The sequence below is a fragment of the Cylas formicarius genome, unplaced genomic scaffold (genome assembly GCF_029955315.1).
Source record: "Cylas formicarius isolate icCylForm1 unplaced genomic scaffold, icCylForm1.1 PGA_scaffold_4__25_contigs__length_36172078, whole genome shotgun sequence".
Lineage (NCBI taxonomy): Eukaryota > Metazoa > Arthropoda > Insecta > Coleoptera > Brentidae > Cylas > Cylas formicarius.
In genome coordinates, this window is record NW_026844334.1 from 24,623,002 (window position 1) to 24,644,101 (window position 21,100).

General features: G+C 32.6%; 3 protein-coding genes across 5 annotated transcripts; 2 read left to right on the forward strand and 1 right to left on the reverse strand.

Moving 5' to 3' along the window:
- Window positions 1-2,271: 2,271 nt before the first annotated feature.
- LOC132700501 (bumetanide-sensitive sodium-(potassium)-chloride cotransporter) lies at window positions 2,272-14,454 on the forward strand. Of its 2 annotated transcripts, none has more exons than XM_060667861.1 (17): window positions 2,272-2,419; window positions 4,998-5,214; window positions 5,310-5,421; window positions 6,196-6,355; window positions 6,442-6,537; window positions 6,593-6,837; window positions 9,125-9,239; window positions 9,292-9,431; window positions 9,482-9,682; window positions 9,733-10,086; window positions 10,149-10,284; window positions 10,346-10,557; window positions 12,291-12,532; window positions 12,585-12,733; window positions 12,790-13,017; window positions 13,073-13,330; window positions 13,383-14,454. In XM_060667861.1, the coding sequence occupies exons 2-17, from the start codon at window positions 5,000-5,002 to the stop codon at window positions 13,625-13,627; spliced, it is 3,108 nt and encodes a 1,035-aa protein (XP_060523844.1). In that variant the 5' UTR covers window positions 2,272-2,419; window positions 4,998-4,999; the 3' UTR covers window positions 13,628-14,454. The 2 variants fall into 2 exon arrangements, with proteins under 2 accessions (XP_060523844.1, XP_060523843.1); XM_060667860.1 differs by lacking the exon at window positions 2,272-2,419 and adding an exon at window positions 2,602-2,969.
- A 144-nt stretch (window positions 14,455-14,598) lies between these two features.
- LOC132700502 (very-long-chain (3R)-3-hydroxyacyl-CoA dehydratase) lies at window positions 14,599-16,635 on the reverse strand. 2 transcript variants are annotated; one of them, XM_060667863.1, is made up of 5 exons: window positions 16,411-16,635; window positions 16,229-16,354; window positions 16,009-16,177; window positions 15,605-15,950; window positions 14,599-15,497 (listed from the first exon to the last, which is right to left on the reverse strand). In XM_060667863.1, exons 1-5 carry the CDS (start codon window positions 16,489-16,491, stop codon window positions 15,158-15,160), a joined length of 1,062 nt encoding a protein of 353 aa, XP_060523846.1. In that variant the 5' UTR covers window positions 16,492-16,635; the 3' UTR covers window positions 14,599-15,157. The 2 variants fall into 2 exon arrangements, with proteins under 2 accessions (XP_060523846.1, XP_060523845.1); XM_060667862.1 differs by having other exon boundaries at window positions 16,009-16,354; window positions 16,411-16,632.
- A 427-nt stretch (window positions 16,636-17,062) lies between these two features.
- On the forward strand, window positions 17,063-21,066 carry LOC132701050 (DNA replication licensing factor Mcm2). Its single transcript, XM_060668686.1, has 11 exons — window positions 17,063-17,220; window positions 17,274-17,404; window positions 17,456-18,097; window positions 18,181-18,373; window positions 18,431-18,866; window positions 19,556-19,806; window positions 19,864-20,120; window positions 20,199-20,400; window positions 20,457-20,639; window positions 20,718-20,873; window positions 20,930-21,066. The coding sequence occupies exons 1-11, from the start codon at window positions 17,209-17,211 to the stop codon at window positions 21,059-21,061; spliced, it is 2,595 nt and encodes an 864-aa protein (XP_060524669.1). The 5' UTR covers window positions 17,063-17,208; the 3' UTR covers window positions 21,062-21,066.
- The last annotated feature ends 34 nt before the right edge of the window (window positions 21,067-21,100 follow it).

Genomic DNA, 21,100 nt, shown 5'->3' on the forward strand with positions numbered 1-21,100 from the left:
ATTGCTTAACGATAAATTAGATTTAAATACCTCTCCTTTATTGAACTTAAATTCTCGCAACAACATTAATTAAGGTTTTGTGGTCATTTCTCGGTATATATAGTGGCAGGTAGTTTGTAAATATTACATTTAATAAAGACACGGTGTTGTCGAAACAATTGTCATATCATAATATATAATTCCGTGAAAATCTGAACTTTTAGTTCTTATTTATTTTAATATAAATAAAGTTGAAATCACGAAAGGTGATTCTTAAAAGTAAGTATAAGTAAAAAAAGTGTTCAAGAAGCAACTGCAGAACCGCCAATCGAGAGAACGCTCATTCGTTCATCGCAAGTCTAGTAATTGCACTTGAAAATTTTGCCTTCTAAGCTTAAAATTGTAAAAAATGGCAATGGACAACAACCTCCAGGTATTGCAAAATATAAGTACGAAAAGTCAAGAACTCTTATAAATCAATAAAAATTTTTTGTTTAAAGAACCTGTATTTCAATGTGTATCCTAAATTAGCCCTAAATGTAAGAGAATTGCGAAGAAATTAGTTTTAGAGAACACCTGTATACCTTTTATTCTCTCGTTTCTAGTATTGGGATTATGTATTTTTTTTCCACAAGTTATTATATGCGTTGTAAAAAGCTTTGCGTCTGTTTTTGCTGAGTCGAACTTGCAGAAGTCTTGTAAACAGTATAACTAAAATACATTTCTGACTTTAAATTAATTAAGGATTCATTCCTTAATTAAAGTAAATAAGTTACATTATATAATTAACACCCTTTATCACCTAATTCGTTCGTACTAAATGGCGTACATTTTTATGACCTAAGTTTATTATTTTAGATCCTTTTACTCTATTAAAAAGTTGCTTTTGTAAATACTGATAACGTAATTTAATAGATCTTTGTTCTAATATACTAACGGTAAAATTTTCAGCAATAAAAAATGTTTATTGAAAAACATTGAAAATAAAGTTAATTCAAACTCAATTCACAAAACCCATGGCGTAAAATCTGTGATTCGCCATTATTTCACCTAATTACACATTTGGGGAATATTTTCGATTTATTATTGACTATTCCGGAAAATATCCACGTGTGAGCCATATAGCCACAAGTTTAAAATAATTAATTTTTCCGGGCAAATTTGATTGTGATGCGAGCATATATTAGGCCTAATATACCGGGTGATACAAGAACTCTCTATAACTACTCCCAAACAGTTCAACCCAGGGATTTATAAATTTGGGTGGCTTACGATATGTCAAACGTGCAATTTTTTGAGACAAGTCCAAGGAGTGGAAACGACATTCAATTTTGAATTTTAAATACTGCACACACGCTATAATCTTTTCTGTAATAGGTAAAGTTTTAAATGAAAGTTTTCTTTACTAATGGCAAATAGCATTTATTGTAATGACCCAATATTTTTTCTTGGGATAACCTAGTTCTTTTTAATTAAGTACAAACCAACGTTTCTAAAAACCATTCAAAAATAACCCCAAAGGAAACAAAAAACCAGATCAGTAAATACAATTTTATGAAAAGAAAATTTTGGTTGTGATAATTTGCATTGATTTCGATTATTGTGAAAAACAAATCAACTTAAAAATGGAGAAAAAGTTCATATGCTTGTGATATACGGAAAATGTTGAAAAAGCTCTCGACCAGCTCATATGCGAGTAGAAACTTTATTATGGTAAAAAAGTTGACATGCAATGCAAATAAAAAAAATTAGGGTGTGCCATCTAAAATTTAAAAGTTACCGTTGTTTCCACTCAAAGTACATCCATGGAACATATGGTGTCGAAAAGTTGCAAGTTTGGCTTATATTAAGCCACCCAAATATCATATCACTGAGTGAAACCGCACCGACCAAAAAGGAATAAAATTTACATGGATTTTGTTGCGTCTAGATACTCTCTATTTTTATTTAAAAAACATTGCACATTATTCCTTAGTTCGTGATTAATCGATGATTTTTGAGAAAATTTCTGAATTCCATCAATTTTATCTGTGTTATGTCTAAAATTTTTAAATTTATTAATTAATTAAAAAAAATTACTTTGTTTATTTAAGTAGAATTCAAACTTTTCAAAAGGCGCCATATAGTTACTACGACAACACCCAACTCGAGAAACGGAAGTCCGGAATGTGTAAACTTTTACATCATATTGGTTTTAATCGCCGCCTCTGGTGCCGAGCGGTCTTTATCCTTTTTAATACGGATAGCTGTATAAATGAATAAAAGAAAGTAGTGGAGCATAATACCTGCCGTGGGTACGGCAACACTAAATATTTTTGTAGTAAAATTCACAGGTAACCAGTACGTGTTGCCTTTGTAATGAAAATGACGATAAGGTGTGCGAATTAATGGCTGGGCTGGCATTTTAATACCCCACTTCAAGATAATCAGGTCATTTTAGGTAAACCTTCGCTTGACTGTGTCATTATAGCGCTTAATACAATCTTAGGAATAATGTCACTACCAAATTTGATTAATTTCAATCACGTTAGTACTAGGTATTTTTCGCCTTGTACGCACCTACATATACGGTAGTCTACGAAAGCAAACTGCGCGCGCTATCCATAAATATTCAAACGAAATTCAACAGCTGTCCCGGACAATATGTGGTCTGAACTTTAGTAGTTTTGCACCCAGTACGACCGGAATATAAACCTCCGTTCGCCCCACACATTCACGATGAAAGACACGTTCGGAGTTCCTTCTACCCGCCCTATCGGAAAGAAAAATTGTTTTGTAACGCTTGTATAGCCTCTCTGATGGGTTGACGGTTAGGATTAAAATCGGCGATTGAGGACAGACTTGCCGGGTGTTCTAAAAAGCTACCGTAAAATTCTTCGAACACGTGGAAATATTTATATATTTTTAGTTATCTCGTTCGAACGTCGGTATAAGCATTTTCACATACACGCCTAAAGGCAACGTAATTTTTATTGATACGCTTTCGTCAGGTAAGTCAAATAGACTTTGTGAATTATAACTTCTTTATAATATATTTCCAAGTTAAAAATAACGGTTCATACAAGAGTGCAACACTCGATAACTTTTAAGGGCTACATGTTTCGCGGTTGAGCGGGAACCAAGGCAAATTTATTCTGAATATTAAACGGTTCACCCTGTAGCTTTTGTATTTTTTGTTTTGTTTTGTTATTCAATGCGTAATAATAAGAGTACAATAATTGTTAAGGGCTAAAAGTTTTGATATATTGATAGTCTATAGTTTGCAATCTGTTAAATGAATGGCACGCTGTATTTCTTTTAAAAATGTGTTATTTGACGTTCAGTTTCTAGGGATACTCCTATCAAATTAATAAATAAGAAGTTGAAATACATCTTTATGTTAAAATACAAGCATTTTTTAAATAATGAACAATAAAGATTCTGAGGTGTATTTGAACTATAGAGGTAAAATATTGTGCCTATAAAAAATATTTGATCAATATAGTGCGTTTATATTAAAGTTTAAACATTTATTTTATATCAAAATCATGTCTTACATTGATAGTAATTTATTTTTTTATAATAATAAACAATCACTATTTCTAAATTGGAAATTTTTAAAAATTTTCCGTCACATTATTTTTGTAGACCGTATGAAAATGTATGAAAACTATAGATTATTTGCAATAACAAAAATGTTACCATAAAGTGAACTTTTTCCTAGGGACTTAAAGAAACTAAAGAAGTTTCTCTCTGTAAAGCTTTCTATATAAAACATCCCTGTGACATACTTTGCTATTCTGATGTCTATCATTGTGTTTTTTAGTTAAATTTGTAGTCGAGAATTACGCGCATATTAAAAAAAAGAGTGCTGATTTTATTTTATATTGCAAATTTTAGAGCAATAGACAAACTTAGATAGAGTTACCCTAATTTAAATACAGTTCCATAGGCTAAATTGGGCGGATCAACGATCTCCTTTCTCAACCCTCCATATATTTAACTACATCATATAGAGGATGAGCAGAAGTATCTGGTGGTTGGTTGGTTGGTGGTGGAATTCTGTTCAGGTTTTGATATTTATAAGTTCATTGTTTAACAAAGAATGAATTGTTTTCAGAGCGTGCAAACTTATATTAATATATTTTAGGTAAAGCATACAGGGTGTTTTAAAAGTAAGATTTTGTATGGAAATTTTACATCTGCTTGAACTTTAAACTGCCTTTAAAACGGCATGGTGATAGGTACATATCGGCGTTAATTTCGTGTTTCTCGTGGACAGATTTTGCTATTCTTGATTTAATAAAACATACAGGCACATAAAACGTCTCGCTCCTCCCCAAAACTATTGTCATGGATTGACCATAAAAAATCCTTACCGTTCTTGATAATTATTATATGATTTCGGTAAAAAATTAAATGACAATTTCCATGCCGAACTTTTCTAGTTGTGGCCTGGTTTCTTGCCGATTTTGTCTTCGTAATTATTATCTCTTCTATGTATGCTTGATTCTGATTGAGGACAGAGAAATAAAATCTGAATCAAAATCTCGCGTTGAATTGTGTTCGCTTTGATGCCACTTTAAGTCATTCCTGTTACAACAATCAAATACGATATCGAAACTGAAAAAAAAAAAATCTTGTCTCTTAGATTGTTTTTCGAAATGTCACAATGGAGGGCGTTTTCCCTGCACTGTAGATACTAGTCGAGCGCCACGCTATGACTCATTAAAGGTATGGGCCACCATTGATAGAGGTTAATTGTTAATTCCTGCATTTTTCTATGCATCACGCTCCTATTGTTCAATTAATTACACGATTAATTTAGCGTCCCTGAAGCGTAGGCGTTATACGCGAGGAAATATTTTGTCCATCGTATTTTTTTTTAATTCATTAATGTGATGGCTCAAGAATACAAATATCAAGATTCCTTTCCCTGCAAAAAAGTATTATCTGTTACCGAAAATTTGGCTCCCATATTTGCCTCACTTTTAACGTCGTTATTGAAATTGGATCAACTCTTTGCTGATATTTTCCAGCCATGATGGCCACCGATGAACCACTGGAACTTGAGGAGTTGGAACCGTCTGTGGAAAAAAGAACGCGCTTTCAAGTCAACAGAGTTAGAACCGAAAGCACTAACGACCATTACGGAAGATCTACTGACCCGGATCAAGAAAATGATAGCGAAGACGACGATATCGCAACCAGTGACACAACCAGGTTGAATGTGGATTATCACAGCAAAAGTTTAAGGTATGTACGATCTAGATGGTGAAAGGGTGACGCCAAAAAGAAACCTGATGTTTTTACACTTCAAGATGAGTTAAATTAAAGTGTGACTTTCTTAGACGGCTTACGAGAGAAGCTCTTCCCCGCATTGACAATTATAGAAATGTTACGTCGATTCAAGCCACGAACAGACCAACATTGGAGGAACTTCACAGCGCAACTTTAGGCAAGGTGAGTTTCAATATTCATATGGTATTTACTAAGTCTAAGCTACGATATCTAATTTAACAAGAACATATAAAATGGGTCTTCCGCTCTTGTTTGTGGTGGTGTTTCAAAGGATTCTGCTTTATCAATGTCTGGTGGCAGGAAGAAGGCACTTTCTAGAAATGTTCCCAGTACCGGTTGAGAAAAAAATACTATCAAAGTTACTAAACTAAACTAAAAAATATCCATCCCATAATGTTGTTGTGTTCCGATGAACGTTTTTAAAATGTTGTTTATTTTGAATTTAAACAAAACGAAAATAATTATTATAATTCTTATAAGTTCATTGAATTATTTAATTTTTAAATACCATGTGAAAGAGTCATCACAATTTTCCCTTTACACTCAAGAAATTTATAGGGCTTTGGAAATGCAAATGAAATTAAAATTTGCCGAGTACATCGACTGAGAATTAGCTAATTATCTCCAAAAATGTCCACCACTTCAAAAGTTGCGACGGTTTTTTCTTGTATTGATTTGTATATTTCAAAACAGTACTAAATTATCAAGAAGACATTGGTGTATCGTATCGACGCTAATTATTAAGAAAGATATTTTTAGAGAAAAATGTATAAAAACATATTTTTTTATTATTGTCTTGACTTTAAACCCATTTTTGCATAGTCCAGAAAATTGTTTTCCAATAAATTCGTTAATAAACGGTCCAGTTTTTTTTATGATTTGCAATTTAAAAATAGAAAAAGAAATTTGTGAGCTCTACTTTATCTATAAATTTAGGAAGTGGCGTCAAAAAATGAACAAACTGGCAGCATAATTACAACTGAACGTCAAATTAAATTTGGATGGATCCAGGGCGTGCTGGTGCGATGTCTTTTGAACATTTGGGGCGTTATGCTCTTCCTCAGATTATCTTGGGTGGTAGCTCAGACTGGAATTGGTATGAAGCTCAACTCAGAAACTAATATATACAGCGGTCCCTAAGGATGTCGCGATATTTAACCATTTCACCATAATCAATTTTAGGCTTGGCAATATTATTAATATTAACAACCACAATAGTTACATCTATAACAGCTTTGTCAATGTCTGCGATAAGCACAAACGGAGTAATAAAAGGGGGTAATTATTGCCTTTTTATGAGTGCCTAAATTACTTACGTATTCCAAATGTTTAGGCGGAACTTATTACATGATATCTAGAAGCTTGGGTCCAGAGTTTGGCGGATCCATAGGTTTGATATTCTCACTGGCCAATGCGGTGGCCTGCGCAATGTACGTCGTTGGTTTCTGCGAATCTCTACAAGACTTGATTAGGCGGCCCATAGTTGATGGTGGTATTAATGATGTCCGAATTATTGGATGCATTACTTTGGTTGTTTTGACCGGTATTGTTGTTTTTGGCATGGAGTGGGAAGCTAAAGTACGTATATTGTATTGTAAAATCAGTATTATTATTACGCCGAGGCTTTTGAGGTAATAGTATTTTCTATTCATATTAAAAAGTCTATACGTATTATAATACGGCCGATTTTACAATAAGCAATCCATAGGGTGTTTCAAAATTCAGTGCTCAGATTTTAGGGACGTATTTTTTAAGTTGAAATAAGAATTTTTGTTTAGTACCACACTTGCTTTAAGCTCTTGCAAGTTTTTAGGTATTTAGATCAAAATTGAAGCATACGTTACTTTTTATGAAATTTAATGCGGTGCGCCGGTAGATTCTAAAATAAAAAATGAGTTTTCGGTTTTGTTTAGGAACTTTACAGTGTGTACTAATATTATTCATCTCTGCCATCGTAGTGGAAAAAAATTATGAGCTAAAAACGTTGCCAATTCGTTGTTTATCTAAATTACAAGTTCCCTTAAAGCAAACCTAAAAAATAAAAGTTTTTGGCATGTTTTCTATCAAAGGTGTTGTTAATGCCTTCCTGTTTCTGCGATACAATTCACTTCTCAGGGTGTCGTACGCGTTGCAAGAGTGTTTCTTAAACCCAGTAGACAGAATGCAATGTTTACATGTAAATGTACAGATAACAGATTAACTGGCGATTTTTTGGTGTGGCAGGAATTTTTAACTTTGGACACTTAATATTACATCGTTTTTAATGTTCGGTCGTTTTAAGTGGATTGTTAAAGTTTATGCAAAAATCAAACAACAATCAACAAGCAACAATGAGGATGTTTGTTTGAAGTGCATTGAATTAATTATATTATTATTATGAATTATATTAATTTTTGGTATTCTTTAAAACTAATTCATATTCAGTTCTCGTACATTTAAAGCCTAATTTAAAATACAGTTTTTTAAAACAAACTTTAACTTCGCATTTTTTATATAATATTAGGGGGAAAAATTTACCTGCAATCACTAGACTTGCGATGAAGGAATAAGCGTTTATATAGGCCATATATATGCAGCAAGGTCTTTGGTTTAAATCGCATGTGCATGTGAATGAACCTCCTCTTTTTTTTTAATTGCTTCATAAGTTCCTGTATTATCAGCATAGACAGGGCTTCTTATATCTCTAGGAGCTACTATCAAAAACTACATCGCAAGGTTCTACATTTGCTTCTTGAACACTCTTTCTACTTTTTTTATTTTTACATTATTATAACTTTATGAAATCAAAGACGTTGGGTCAATTTTCACTCACAAATTTTGAAAAAAATAGTTGGTAATTTTATCTGTCAAATATTGCAATTTGATAGGAGACACGTTACACTATTTATTTACATCGAAAAATACATGTGGAAATTGGATCGTGTTTACTGGGCTTAAAGATTTGGAACGCCTTAATATTTAATTCTGCAATATAAACTATGTTCTGTTCGCCCATAAAAATAGCGGATTGCAATACGAGAGGGACCAAGCGATTGGACCCGTTCTCCTAATCCACACTGTATCTAATTACATTGCCCGTAAAGGATAGGGCATCCCATTTTGCAGAAATCCCGTGTGTAAAGAAACGTGTAAAAGTACCTACTCAACTTCCTTTTGTAAGCAATTCAAATTAACGATTGCACATAAATCGACTTTCCAATAATACGAAATATCACTAATGATTTGAAATATATATATATATATATATATATATATATATATATATATATATATATATATATATATATATATATATATATATATATATATATATATATATATATATATATATATATATATATATATATATATATATATATATATATATATATATATATATATATATATATATATATATATATATATATATATATATATATATATATATATATATATATATATATATATATATATATATATATATATATATATATATATCACTAATGAATGAAATGAAACCAAAATGCCCTTTTTCCAATTGTTCCGTAAAAAAAATTAAAATTAACGTAGATCAAAAGATTTCAATTTTTTTCTCCACAAGGGTGGCAGCAGATACGGCTGCTACTCATTTTGTAAAAAAATCAATGGAAGAAAAGAGGGCGTCCCACCTCAAAAATAATCTCCCTGTACATTTTAATAATCAATCGGCATGGAAACTTTAAGCACTAAAACGTAACCCATAGCGCTTCAAAAGATCTTCACTTTTATAGAAAACAGTTCTATTTTAACTTTACAAACATGTCTATAGATCTAGGTACTGAATTTTGAAACAGTCTGTATATAACACAACTTATTTATTTAACAACACAATATAAATTGCTTCTAGGCTCAATTGGTTTTACTTGTTATACTATTGGTCGCCATTTTTGATTTTCTAATAGGATGTTTTATGGGACCGCGGAACGACGAAAAACGAGCCAAAGGCTTTGTGGGGTTTAACGGTAACTTGGCTACATTGTAGGTAATCCAATTTTGCTAATAGTTGGCTTTCAGAAACTGTGATTTGGACTAACATGTTTCCAGACTACAGAGACCACGAAAATATCAGTTATGATTTCTTCAAAGTTTTTGCGGTATTTTTCCCGGCTGCTACAGGTATACTAGCCGGTGCTAATATATCAGGAGACTTAAAGGTACATTTGAAAAGGTTTCTATTCTTAAATAAATAGCGTTACATTTATAGGATCCCCAAAAAGCCATCCCGAAGGGTACTCTGCTCGCTATTTTTATCACTACTATGTCTTATATCGTGATAGCGATATTAGTCGGATGTACTGTACTTCGAGATGCAACAGGAAATGTAGATGATTATCTTAATGGGAATCTTCCTAATCCTAAAAGCGATAATTTGTCTTATATCTATGGTTTACACAATAGCTTCCAGGTAAGTTTTAAAGTAATCACAGATGTTGGTTAGAATCTAATTCCTTCTAGGTTATTGAACTAGTATCTGGGGAAGGTTCTCTTATTTACGCTGGATGTTTCGCAGCCACCTTGTCCTCAGCTTTAGCCTCACTAGTATCAGCCCCGAAAGTATTTCAAGCACTATGCAAAGACAAATTATATCCATTTATAGAGTTCTTTGGGAAAGGTTTTGGTGCCAACAATGAACCAATCCGGGGTTACATTCTAACTTTCGTTATTGCGATCGGATTTATTTTGATAGGGGAACTAAATATGATCGCACCCCTTATCTCAAATTTCTTTTTGGCGGCTTATACCTTGATTAACTTTTCCACCTTCCATGCTTCATTGGCAAAGCCAGTGGGCTGGAGACCCACTTTTAAGGTAAGCTGCAAAATTAAGGCCAATTTTTTAAATATGACTAAAGTGTGTTGCCTATTTTGCAGTATTATAACATGTGGCTGAGTCTACTAGGTGCTGTTCTGTGTGTTGTGGTCATGTTTTTGATTTCATGGTGGACTGCCTTAATTACACTAGCTGTAATTTTAGCTCTATATCTAATCGTTTCTTATAGAAAGCCAAGTAAGCAACAACTGATGCAAACCATCGAAATTTACAAACATTTGTGACAATTAATTTTTAGATGTTAATTGGGGATCGACAACTCAAGCCCAAATTTATAAAAATGCGCTTCAAGCTGTGCATCAACTCGAGTCGGTCGAAGAGCATGTTAAAAATTATCGTCCCCAAATTTTGGTTCTGGTTGGTTTGCCTAGTTCCAGGCCAGCTCTGGTTAATTTTGCACACATTATCACCAAAAACCTCTCATTAATGATATGTGGGCATGTAATTACCGTATGTATAAAGCAATGTTTCCCATTTTTCTTTTCTTAACTTGATTGGTTGTCATTATAGAAAGAAGGTAATATGCGGTTTTCATGAGCACTTGATAGTTTTGAATCGACTACAAGTTTGATAAACGCCATTTCTGTCCCGCACCGACTGAAGAAGTTTAATGTTGAATACTAAATTATTTCTACGACTATCAATTTTTGAGTACATTTTTGTAAAACAGCACGAATACATTCCCTGGGTGACATGTGACGTGGCGGTCAGAATTGGCAAAAGTAAAAATGCCACAACAAAAAAAAATACCGAAAACATCCAATCGGTCCCAACCGCGTGACTAAAGTACAGGAAATGTCCTAATTGACTCGCGATCCGTTTGTATAACGAAGTTGACCTCTAAAAGTGACACTTTCTGTAAGCTTATGACTGTATAATTGGGTATTTTAGAGTAGGGAATAGAAAAGAATATTTTCAGGCGAAAACTGAATATTTTTGCATTTTTAGATACCTCTCATATATGGCAGTGACTTAGAAATTTCTAAAAAAATTACGATCATTTGATGAAGGCGGATTTTGTAACCGTGTTCGACCCAACAGGACATCTCAACTTATGTCAATATGTAGTAGTAAGAAAAAAATCTTTGAGTGTTAGGTTGATTGTAACTGAAAAATTGTTAGTTGCAGTAACTGACACTTTTTACAACATATTACTTAGAGGTTACTATTCAGAGAACCTTCACTCGTTATAAACATAGCAATAATCAATAAACAAATAGACAGTGATAGTTTATTTAATATTCACAAAACTATGAAAAAAAAAATAGAATGTTCGCCGTCAGAGATATTATTTTTGGTTAGTTTAAATTTAAATTTATTTAATACAGGTGCTACGTACAAAATTAAACGGTCTTGCATATTTAAAAATATAAAACTTAATAAAATCTTAGTTATTTATATATATAATAAATTAATTAATATAAATAAGTTTGTTGCAGTGGAATAATTCGTAGGAAGATATTGAGCAAACATTGAACTGGTGATATTAATGAATTTACCTATACAATTATTTATTATTAATTTCTGTTTTATTATTAAAAAAAATAACAATAAAAAATAGTTTTTACAAATACAAATATATCTTTTTTTTTCTTATTTTTAATTCTCAAATCAGCGAATTTACTACCTCAATCAGCCCCTTTCTCTGAAACTTACCTCTCATATGCACGCTTCTGAGTAGGCAAGCTATAATTATTTTCGCAGAACTGTATATAATCAACGTTCGTGAAAACCGCATTTCCCTAGGGTGCCTAGGAAATTACAACCTATCGCATGTATATAGATTTCCCTGGAGACTGACCCTTAAAGGACGCAGCTGGGTATCGATAACTTTTAATGTCATTCAGGCAATTTATCGAAATTTATTTGAAAAGTGTTCTTGAAATATATTAAGAATTTACTAGCGGCGGACATATCTTTTACATATTATATTTATTGGTTTTTTAGTGCCCTCTATAATACAAAATCCAAATCCAGTTGTGTCCAAGGCAGTTTAGAGAGAAAATTTTGTAGAAAAGTAAAAAAAATCTTGAGGTTCATAAAAACTATTACAAAAAATTCACTCGTTTTTTTAAAAATATATTAATATGCAACTTTAGAGATACGATATACAAATTTTTATCTCACACACAGTTTGAACATTTTAATTATCTCAAACCTAAAGGAAATAATTAAATTCGTAGGAGCATCTGTCCCAGAGAACGAGAAATATTTTAAATTATAAGGCGAGCGAATGGATAAAAGCGCATAAATTGAAAGCCTTTTATCAAGAGGTCGACGGAGTGTCTCTGCAAGAAGGCGCTAAATCTTTAATGGGTGTTTCGGGAATCGGGAAGTTAAAACCGAATATTTTGTTGATAGGTTACAAAACCGATTGGCAAACTTGTCCAGGGATTGAATTGATAAATTATTTTGAAGTACTGCAGTAAGTTTGAAATAAAATCGAAGGTCATCATGTGAAGTGTATACCATTTCAGTGAAGCATTTGGAATACATTTAGGACTCGGAATATTGAGGCTTCCAGATGGTCTAGATGTGGACAAAAGCTTGAACGATTCCGATACCGTGTCTTCAAAAATGCCAGGGTTCACTCTGCGAACACAGTCATACAGCCAATTATCCCAAGGTAAATAATCCTTACTAAAGCTACTTTATTTTTCCTACATAAATAAATTTTCACAGGTAGCAGTGGTAGTGAACAGTCTTTAGCAAACATAGAAGACAAAGTAAGTGTAGCTCCCAACATGGAAGATGGCAAAATTGGCAGCAGAGGCAAACATTCCGTCACCGAATCTGCTGCAGATTTGGCTTCGGAAGGTCAATCAGACCATGTTCTAGGAAATTTGTTCTTTCAAAGAAGACCTAAACGTACAGGCACTATAGACGTGTGGTGGTTGTATGATGATGGAGGTAAATTCTGGTAGCATTAGAGCAATCTGGTTGAGCTGAGATATAATTCTTATAGGTTTAACACTGCTTTTGCCTTATATAATCACCACAAGAAGAAACTTCATAAACTGCAAGTTGAGAGTATTTGCATTAGCCAATAAACGGGAAGAGTTGGAAATGGAGCACAGGAACATGGCCAGCATGTTAGCTAAATTTAGGATAGAATACTCTGATTTGCAAATAGTACCAGATATCATATCACCCCCTTCAGAAGGAACACAATCATTTTTTACCAATTTGATAGCCAATTTTCGACAGAACTCTGAAGATACGCGTAAGTTTATATTTAAGCCGTGGTATAAGTTATATATCGATTATTTTCTTAGTTTACATCAGCGACGCGGAACTAATGGCCGTAAAGGACAAGACGAATCGTCACATGCGGTTAAGAGAATTACTGCTAAGTCACTCCCACGAGGCGACTATGGTAGTGATTACCTTGCCTATTCCTAGAAAAAGTATTGTGTCCGCACCTTTATATTTAGCATGGCTAGAACTTCTCACAAGAGATATGCCTCCAACTTTGTTGGTGCGCGGGAATCAGACATCTGTTTTAACGTTTTATTCTTAGGTTAGATATCTACGATTGCCTATTTATGACAAACGTTTTATTTATTTTGTAGGGTTTTTAACCTGTCATATATATGTTGCACCAGTAAAAGAACCTGTCATATAGGAATTCAATTACTTTTTGAAACTAGTGTGTTGGTGCAAATTAATAACCCCTTTGGTAGTTCTTACCAGTGTCAATCATGAGTGCCAAACTCATTTTTTTGAAAGGAACAGGCATAATCAGACTGAAAGCATAAAAAAGTATTTTTATTACTCCCGTCTTCAGTTCCGTTCAGATATTCCAAACCAGTTGTGTTTCTTGCTAGAAATACATTGCACATTTGTTACAAATTAACCTAGATTTCAAATTTTATGGAATCTCAAAAGTGTTATGTAAAAAATGAGATTAGGTACGGAAGAGATCTTTACTCGTCTGTAATTGTCACCATCAATAGTTGAAAAGAAATATATTTGACACCTATGGATATATCATAAGAATAATAGTACTGAGAAATAAACACCTTTCAGCCTAAATCAGATATACTGTCCATACTACTGTATCATGAAAGTAAGGCTGATTTGTGAACATATAACATTTTGCTCTTTAAAGGATTGTGTTGTTTGCTGAAAAAATAATTATAAACACCATGTCTCATAGATTTCCACATCTTACCCTACTACCACTGTTTCAAGAATTTCATCTACCTATGCAAAAAAAAACAGTACTTTCTGGAATAATTTCTTACTTTGAAAGTGAATTCACTTATTTGTAAATTATCAAAAGGAGAAAAAATAACATAAATACTATTTATTCAAATCAAGTCAATAATAACTCAACAAATAAATAAACAGAAACTTGCTTTAAAAGTGAACTATTCTAGACAAAATTACTGTTTATTCTTGAAGTCCTCTAGGACTTTCAATGCTGAATGAGCTTTTGCTCCATTAATCACAGGCACTCTTACACAAAAAAAAGTAAAAAGTGAAAAATGAATATTATAATTATTTATTTAACAAAGCTTTCCTATGATGCCAAACAAGATTGCAACAGTGTATTTTACCAAAAAATTGTTAAGAACTTTATTAGACACAAATGCATCTCAATATTTATGAACTCTCCCTACTGCTCATCATATAATGCGTGATGGCAATGATTTTCCAGTTAAGTCTTCCTTTATTATAAACTATATAAAAAACACTCTTTTCATAGGTTTTTGAAAATGTGATCTCTACCTCAATATATTTTAGATGCAAAGTGACACCACTAATCATACTAATAAGGTACCTAATCTGCTAATTACTTCTGTACATAGTTTATTAATCTAAATTATTTTTTTATTATAAAGCTTTAAAATACAAGAAATAAAGTTTTAAAATTCCCATGATTGTTTTTTTTTGGGAGACAATGAAATTGATCAAGGCTGGATAACCAGAGAAATTTTAAACAATTATGACAAACAAGTCCCATGAAAAAAATGTACTTGAATTTTGTGATGTACATATATTTAATTGTTCAACAAAACTTTAAAAACAGATAGGCTGGTCTACATCAGATAAATTTCTTGGAAATATTTTTTAAGAAAGGTTCCTTGCCTCCTAATTTTTTAATTCTAGCATTGTACATATGCCTCATTAAAGTGTATATTCCAGGAAACAGCACCAAAAGCAAATAGATTCTTAAGAAAAGAAGAAAATCAAATGTGAAATTCAATGAATTTGGCATAGTTACTGACCACTTGTGACTAGAATGAACATATATCATGTTTCTAAATATAATCATAGCCTCGCATACAAATCCAAGAGGATATAATATAATCCAAGCACTATACCTCAACCATGTCAAAAGATACTGTTCTTTGTTGATCAATTGGGTCATGTAATATGGATATCTGAAATCAAATATTATTTTTTTACTTTAAATCTAACTTTTACTTCCACTTTTTATTTATAGATGACCATTTTGTTAATTTTATAACGAAATTTATTATGTATTCACCTTATAACTTCTATCGATGACCACACTAAAAGCAAGTAGAAGACAACTGGCATCTTTTGGATTCTTGGTTCACATTCCACCATGGCAAAAAGCACAAAAAGTCTGCCCACCACTTGCATAAATGGCATCATTATTCCTCCTTTGACATATCCAAATAAAGGATGCATCACTTCTAGTACTTGAAGTAATTGTATAAAACACATTGCTTTTCCAATTGTATCATATGTTTCAGGGAAAAAGTTTGGGCCATCTTTAATATACCTCATACACAGTACGCTCAGTATGTACATATAGCCAACAAACATAAACAAATTATAAATTGATAGATACACCCTCTTAAAGTCTTCTAAAATTCAAATGGGTATTAAAATTCATAATAAATCATCAATGAAAATAAATAGTACCTCTAATGTAACCCATTTCTTGTTTTTGAAGCATATTGTAAAGATCAGGATAATCATGACGCACATCATTTAATTCATCTAACAAATCGTCTTCAGTTTGCCACTTATCAAAATCAATCTTTAACCAACTAGGTTTCTGAGGTGTCGACATCAATCTGGGCCACCATGCCTTTTTCATTTTGGTTACTTTTAAGTTAACTGAATAATCATTCACTTTTACCTCACATACTGCTGTTTGAATATTTTCAAATAAAGATAAATTGAAATTATAGTTGTTCACTCCTTGGGCGCCGGTACCATTTGCTTTAAAATCTATATTGCGATCATTACATTTTACATAGGGATTCTACAAGAACAGCTTAAAATAATCTGTAAATATTGTTGAAATTTTAAATTTGCTACCTTAGTGTCTTTAAGATCAACTTTAAGAAATATGTGCTCTTCATTCTGTGCCCAGTACACAAATGGGCTTAATACAGACATGATTAGAAGAACAATTTAATTAGGTTATACCTTCTAAAATAGCTTATTGTAAATTATAATTAATATATCAGCCTATCATATTAACCAAATTTTTTTATCCCACAGTATAAACTATAATAGATAACTTTAACTTCCATGTATGCATTTTTTTGTTTACTAGTCAATTCATTCATTCGGCCACACATAGTGACATCTGTCCAAAAATATTAGACGACAGCCAAACTACAGTAGTCAGAAAAAGCACGAGGAGCACAAAGCGTCAAAGTTTTAAGGAAAATACAATAATATAAGCTCTAATTTAGATATTCGATAGACTTAAGCGGCTTATTGTAATTGTAAGTAATAAGAATTTAATAACAAAACATTTAATAACTGGCCATTTTATATCTTCTATTGGCCATCGTTGTAACCACGTTATATTTTTATATATTACAATTAAATATTATCAATTATTTATTACCTATGTCAAAAAAAAATATTCTTATAAAATTTGTGAAAAGTTGATTTTGCCAATTGTGGCAAGGATATGTCAAAAACTTTTAGAAGAAGAAAAGCGGCGCTAACCCTTTTTTTGCGTAATGACATTTTATTTCGCGCCAAAAATTAAGATCGGTAAACACGATTAGAGACCTTGGTGGGAAACATTTGCTGTGCACTGTTTTGTATTTTTTGTTTGTTTTGAGTAATAACAATTACTGTTGGCTACAACTATATAAAATGCCCGGAACTGTAAGTATTATACATCATTATTAAAAAACCTTGTGGTTACAAATGAAATTTAGCCCTTAGAAGAATCACCCCCGGCCTCTCCAAGAGAACCCTTTGAAGATGAAGCATTACTAGGAGATGAAGATCTCAATGTGAATATGGAGGAGGAGGATGGAGAAGAATTGTTTGGAGATAACATGGAAAAGTATATTATCCTTCTATCAATATTTTTGTTGCTGGAATAGGATTTTTTTAGTGATTATCGTCCTATGCCACATTTGGATCATTACGATGAGCGGATATTGGATGACGAGGACTATGATGCTATGTCAATTGATGCCCGTGTGGCAGCAGAAGAAGAAATGCGGAGAAGAGATCGTGAGATGGGCATTTTGAGAAGAGATGATAGAGAATTGTTTTATGATAGAGATGATGAGGATGATCCAAGGCAAAGAAGAAAACAGGCAGAAAAGGCTGCCACTGGTGTAATAGATGATGAAGAAATGATTGAGTCAATCGAAAATTTGGAAGACACCAAGGGTTATACAATAAAAGATTGGGTTGTGATGATGGGTCCTAGAACGGAAATTGCCAATAGATTCAAAAACTTCTTGAGAACCTATGTCAATAGTCGAGGACAATACATCTATAAAGAAAAAATAAGGAGAATGTGTGAAAATAACCAATCCAGCTTTACTGTTGAATTTCCAAATCTAGCAAACAAGGAGCATGTGTTAGCTTACTTTTTACCTGAAGCACCTTTCCAAATGCTGGAAATTTTTGACGAAGTAGCAAAGGATATTGTTCTTTCCATGTATCCAAGTTACAACAGAGTTACAAATGAAATTCACATTAGAATTTCAGGTTTACCTTTAATAGAAGAGTTGCGAACTTTTAGGTAGGAACCAATTAGATTTGGGTTTATTCTTTAAAATTATTTTGTATTTGCCCTTGAAAAAAGATTTGATGGTAAAATTTTAGAAAATTGCATGTTAACCAATTAGTGAGGACTTTGGGAGTAGTCACAGCGACAACTGGTGTATTGCCTCAGCTTTCTGTTGTGAAATTTGACTGTACTAAGTGTGGGTTCATATTAGGACCTTTTCCTCAAACACAAGACCAGGAGGTTCAACCTGGTGCATGTCCTGAGTGCCAAAGCAGCGGACCTTTTACTGTAATTATCTGTCTATTATGCTGTTCTTGTTCTTCACATTTGTAGTTTTATTTGTAGATTAATATGGAACAAACCTTGTATCGAAACTACCAGAAAATAACACTTCAAGAATCCCCGGGTCGTATACCAGCTGGTAGAGTGCCACGTTCAAAAGACTGCATTCTTCTAGCAGATCTTTGTGACCGTTGCAAACCTGGGGATGAAGTTGACATAACTGGAATTTACACCAATACTTATGATGGCTCCCTTAATGTTGATAATGGGTTTCCTGTGTTTTCTACTGTTATTTTTGCTAATCATTTGGTTGTTAAGGACTGCAAGCAGATTGTACAGTCTCTGACCGATGATGACATTAGTGCTATTATTAAAATGAGTAAAGATCACAGAATAGCGGACCGAATAATTGCGTCCATTGCGCCCTCCATATATGGACATGACTATATTAAAAGAGGGTTGGCTTTGTCTTTATTTGGCGGGGAACCAAAAAATCCTGGTATGTACATATTGGCAATTATGAGAAGTGCTCTTATACAGAGTGTTTAAAAAAAAATGAGAAAAACTTAAGGGGGTGATTTTTTAAAATGAAGGTTAGTTTTTATATAAAAGTTGACTCAAAAGCCTAGCATTAGGGAGATATTGCGCTACAAATATCTTAAAAAAGAAAATTAGGTAGAACAAGTAAATATTAGGGAAGGATTACTATACTAAAAACATACTTTTTTTAAAATAAGTGGATGGGATTCAATTAGACCATCATTCTTAAATTTAATTTAATTAAAAAAAAAAACATGCAATGACAACAAATCTATTTTTATTTTATGTTTTGATTTAGAAACTTTTTCGTTTCCTGCAATTTGTTCATAAAACTTCCAGTTTCTAAATAAAAAATATAATGTAAAGCAGTGCAAGTTAAAAAAGAAACTATATTTTAGAAAAACTGTTGTGCTTTGTACCAATATGTATCTATTATATCCTAAACAATTACATTTTAAAAATAATTTATTAATGAATATTTCTGAAAGTGTTTGATTTATTCAGGGATAAAATATAAAAAAATACTTTCTTTATAAAACATTTTATTTAAACAATGTAACCTTAATAACAAACAAGCCTTTATTTTAAACAAGGAATTCTTTAAAGTTTTTTACATTTGTTTTGAAACACCTTGTATATATTTTCTAGGTCAAAAACATAAAATTCGTGGTGATATAAATGTATTGATATGTGGAGATCCAGGTACAGCCAAGTCTCAATTCTTAAAATTTGTGGAAAAAATTGCTCCTAGAGCGATATTTACCACTGGACAAGGGGCTAGCGCTGTTGGTTTAACAGCATACATTCATAAAAATCCTGTGTCCAAAGAATGGACTCTCGAAGCTGGTGCCTTAGTATTAGCAGATCAAGGTGTATGTTTGATTGATGAGTTTGATAAGGTAAAGATAATTGATATAATGTTATACTTATACAAAAAGGTTCTTCTATTGTCATAGATGAATGACCAAGATCGAACATCAATTCATGAGGCAATGGAGCAGCAATCAATTTCAATATCAAAAGCGGGCATTGTGACTAGTTTGCAGGCAAGATGTTCAGTGATTGCAGCCGCTAATCCCATAGGGGGCCGTTATGATGCGAGTATGACATTTGCAGAGAATGTCAATTTGACAGATCCAATTTTATCACGTTTTGATATACTTTGTGTCGTAAGAGATGAAGTTGATCCAATACAAGATGAACATTTGGCCAGGTATTTATCGTTTTTACTGTGTGGCAAAGATAGTAGTAGATCGTAAGTCCTAGTTAATTACCTAAACTACATTTTTAGGTTTGTAGTGGATTCACATATTCGACATCACCCTTCAAAGAAGGGTGATGATGAAGAGACTGAAATGAATGAAATGCAAGTGCCTCAGGAGATGTTAAAAAAATATATTGTTTATGCTAGGCAAAACATACATCCGAAATTGCAAAACATGAATCAAGACAAGGTAGCAAATATATATAGCCAGCTGAGACAGGAATCTTTAGTATGTGAACAACCTTGTACTTTGTGCTTTTAAAATTTTAAATATCTTATTGCTAGGCAACTGGCAGTCTCCCGATAACTGTTCGTCATATTGAAAGTATTATTCGCATGAGCGAGGCATATGCCAGGATGCACCTTCGAGAATATGTTCAGGAAGAAGATGTGAATATGGCGGTAAGGATGGTGTTAGAGAGTTTTGTTGAAACTCAAAAGTACAGTGTCATGAAGTCTATGAGACAGGTAAGGTCAATATTAATGATTAAGGTCATTGTTAATAATTATACACAATTCTACAAACATTTGATTTATCTGTTTTAGGTGTTCCAAAGGTATTTGTTGTACAAGAAAGACCATAGTGAATTGCTATTTTATATTTTGAGACAGTTGGTGCAGGACCAACTCACATTTCAACGGGCTACAAATGATACTGAAGTTTTAACTATAGAAATTGATGAGAAGGATCTCATCGACAAAGTAAGTAGTGTGGATTAATATTTGTGTAATGATTTCCTGATTAATTAAATTTTCAGGCAAAGCAAATTGACATCCATGACCTGAAGCCATTTTATCAGAGCAGAATTTTTGAAAGCAATCACTTCAGTTTTGATGCTAAGCGAAAAGTTATTGTCCATACTGTGCCGGAAACTTTAACAGAGGAATAGATTTTGTTTTATTGATCTAAGTCTACTGTATTTTTGCAA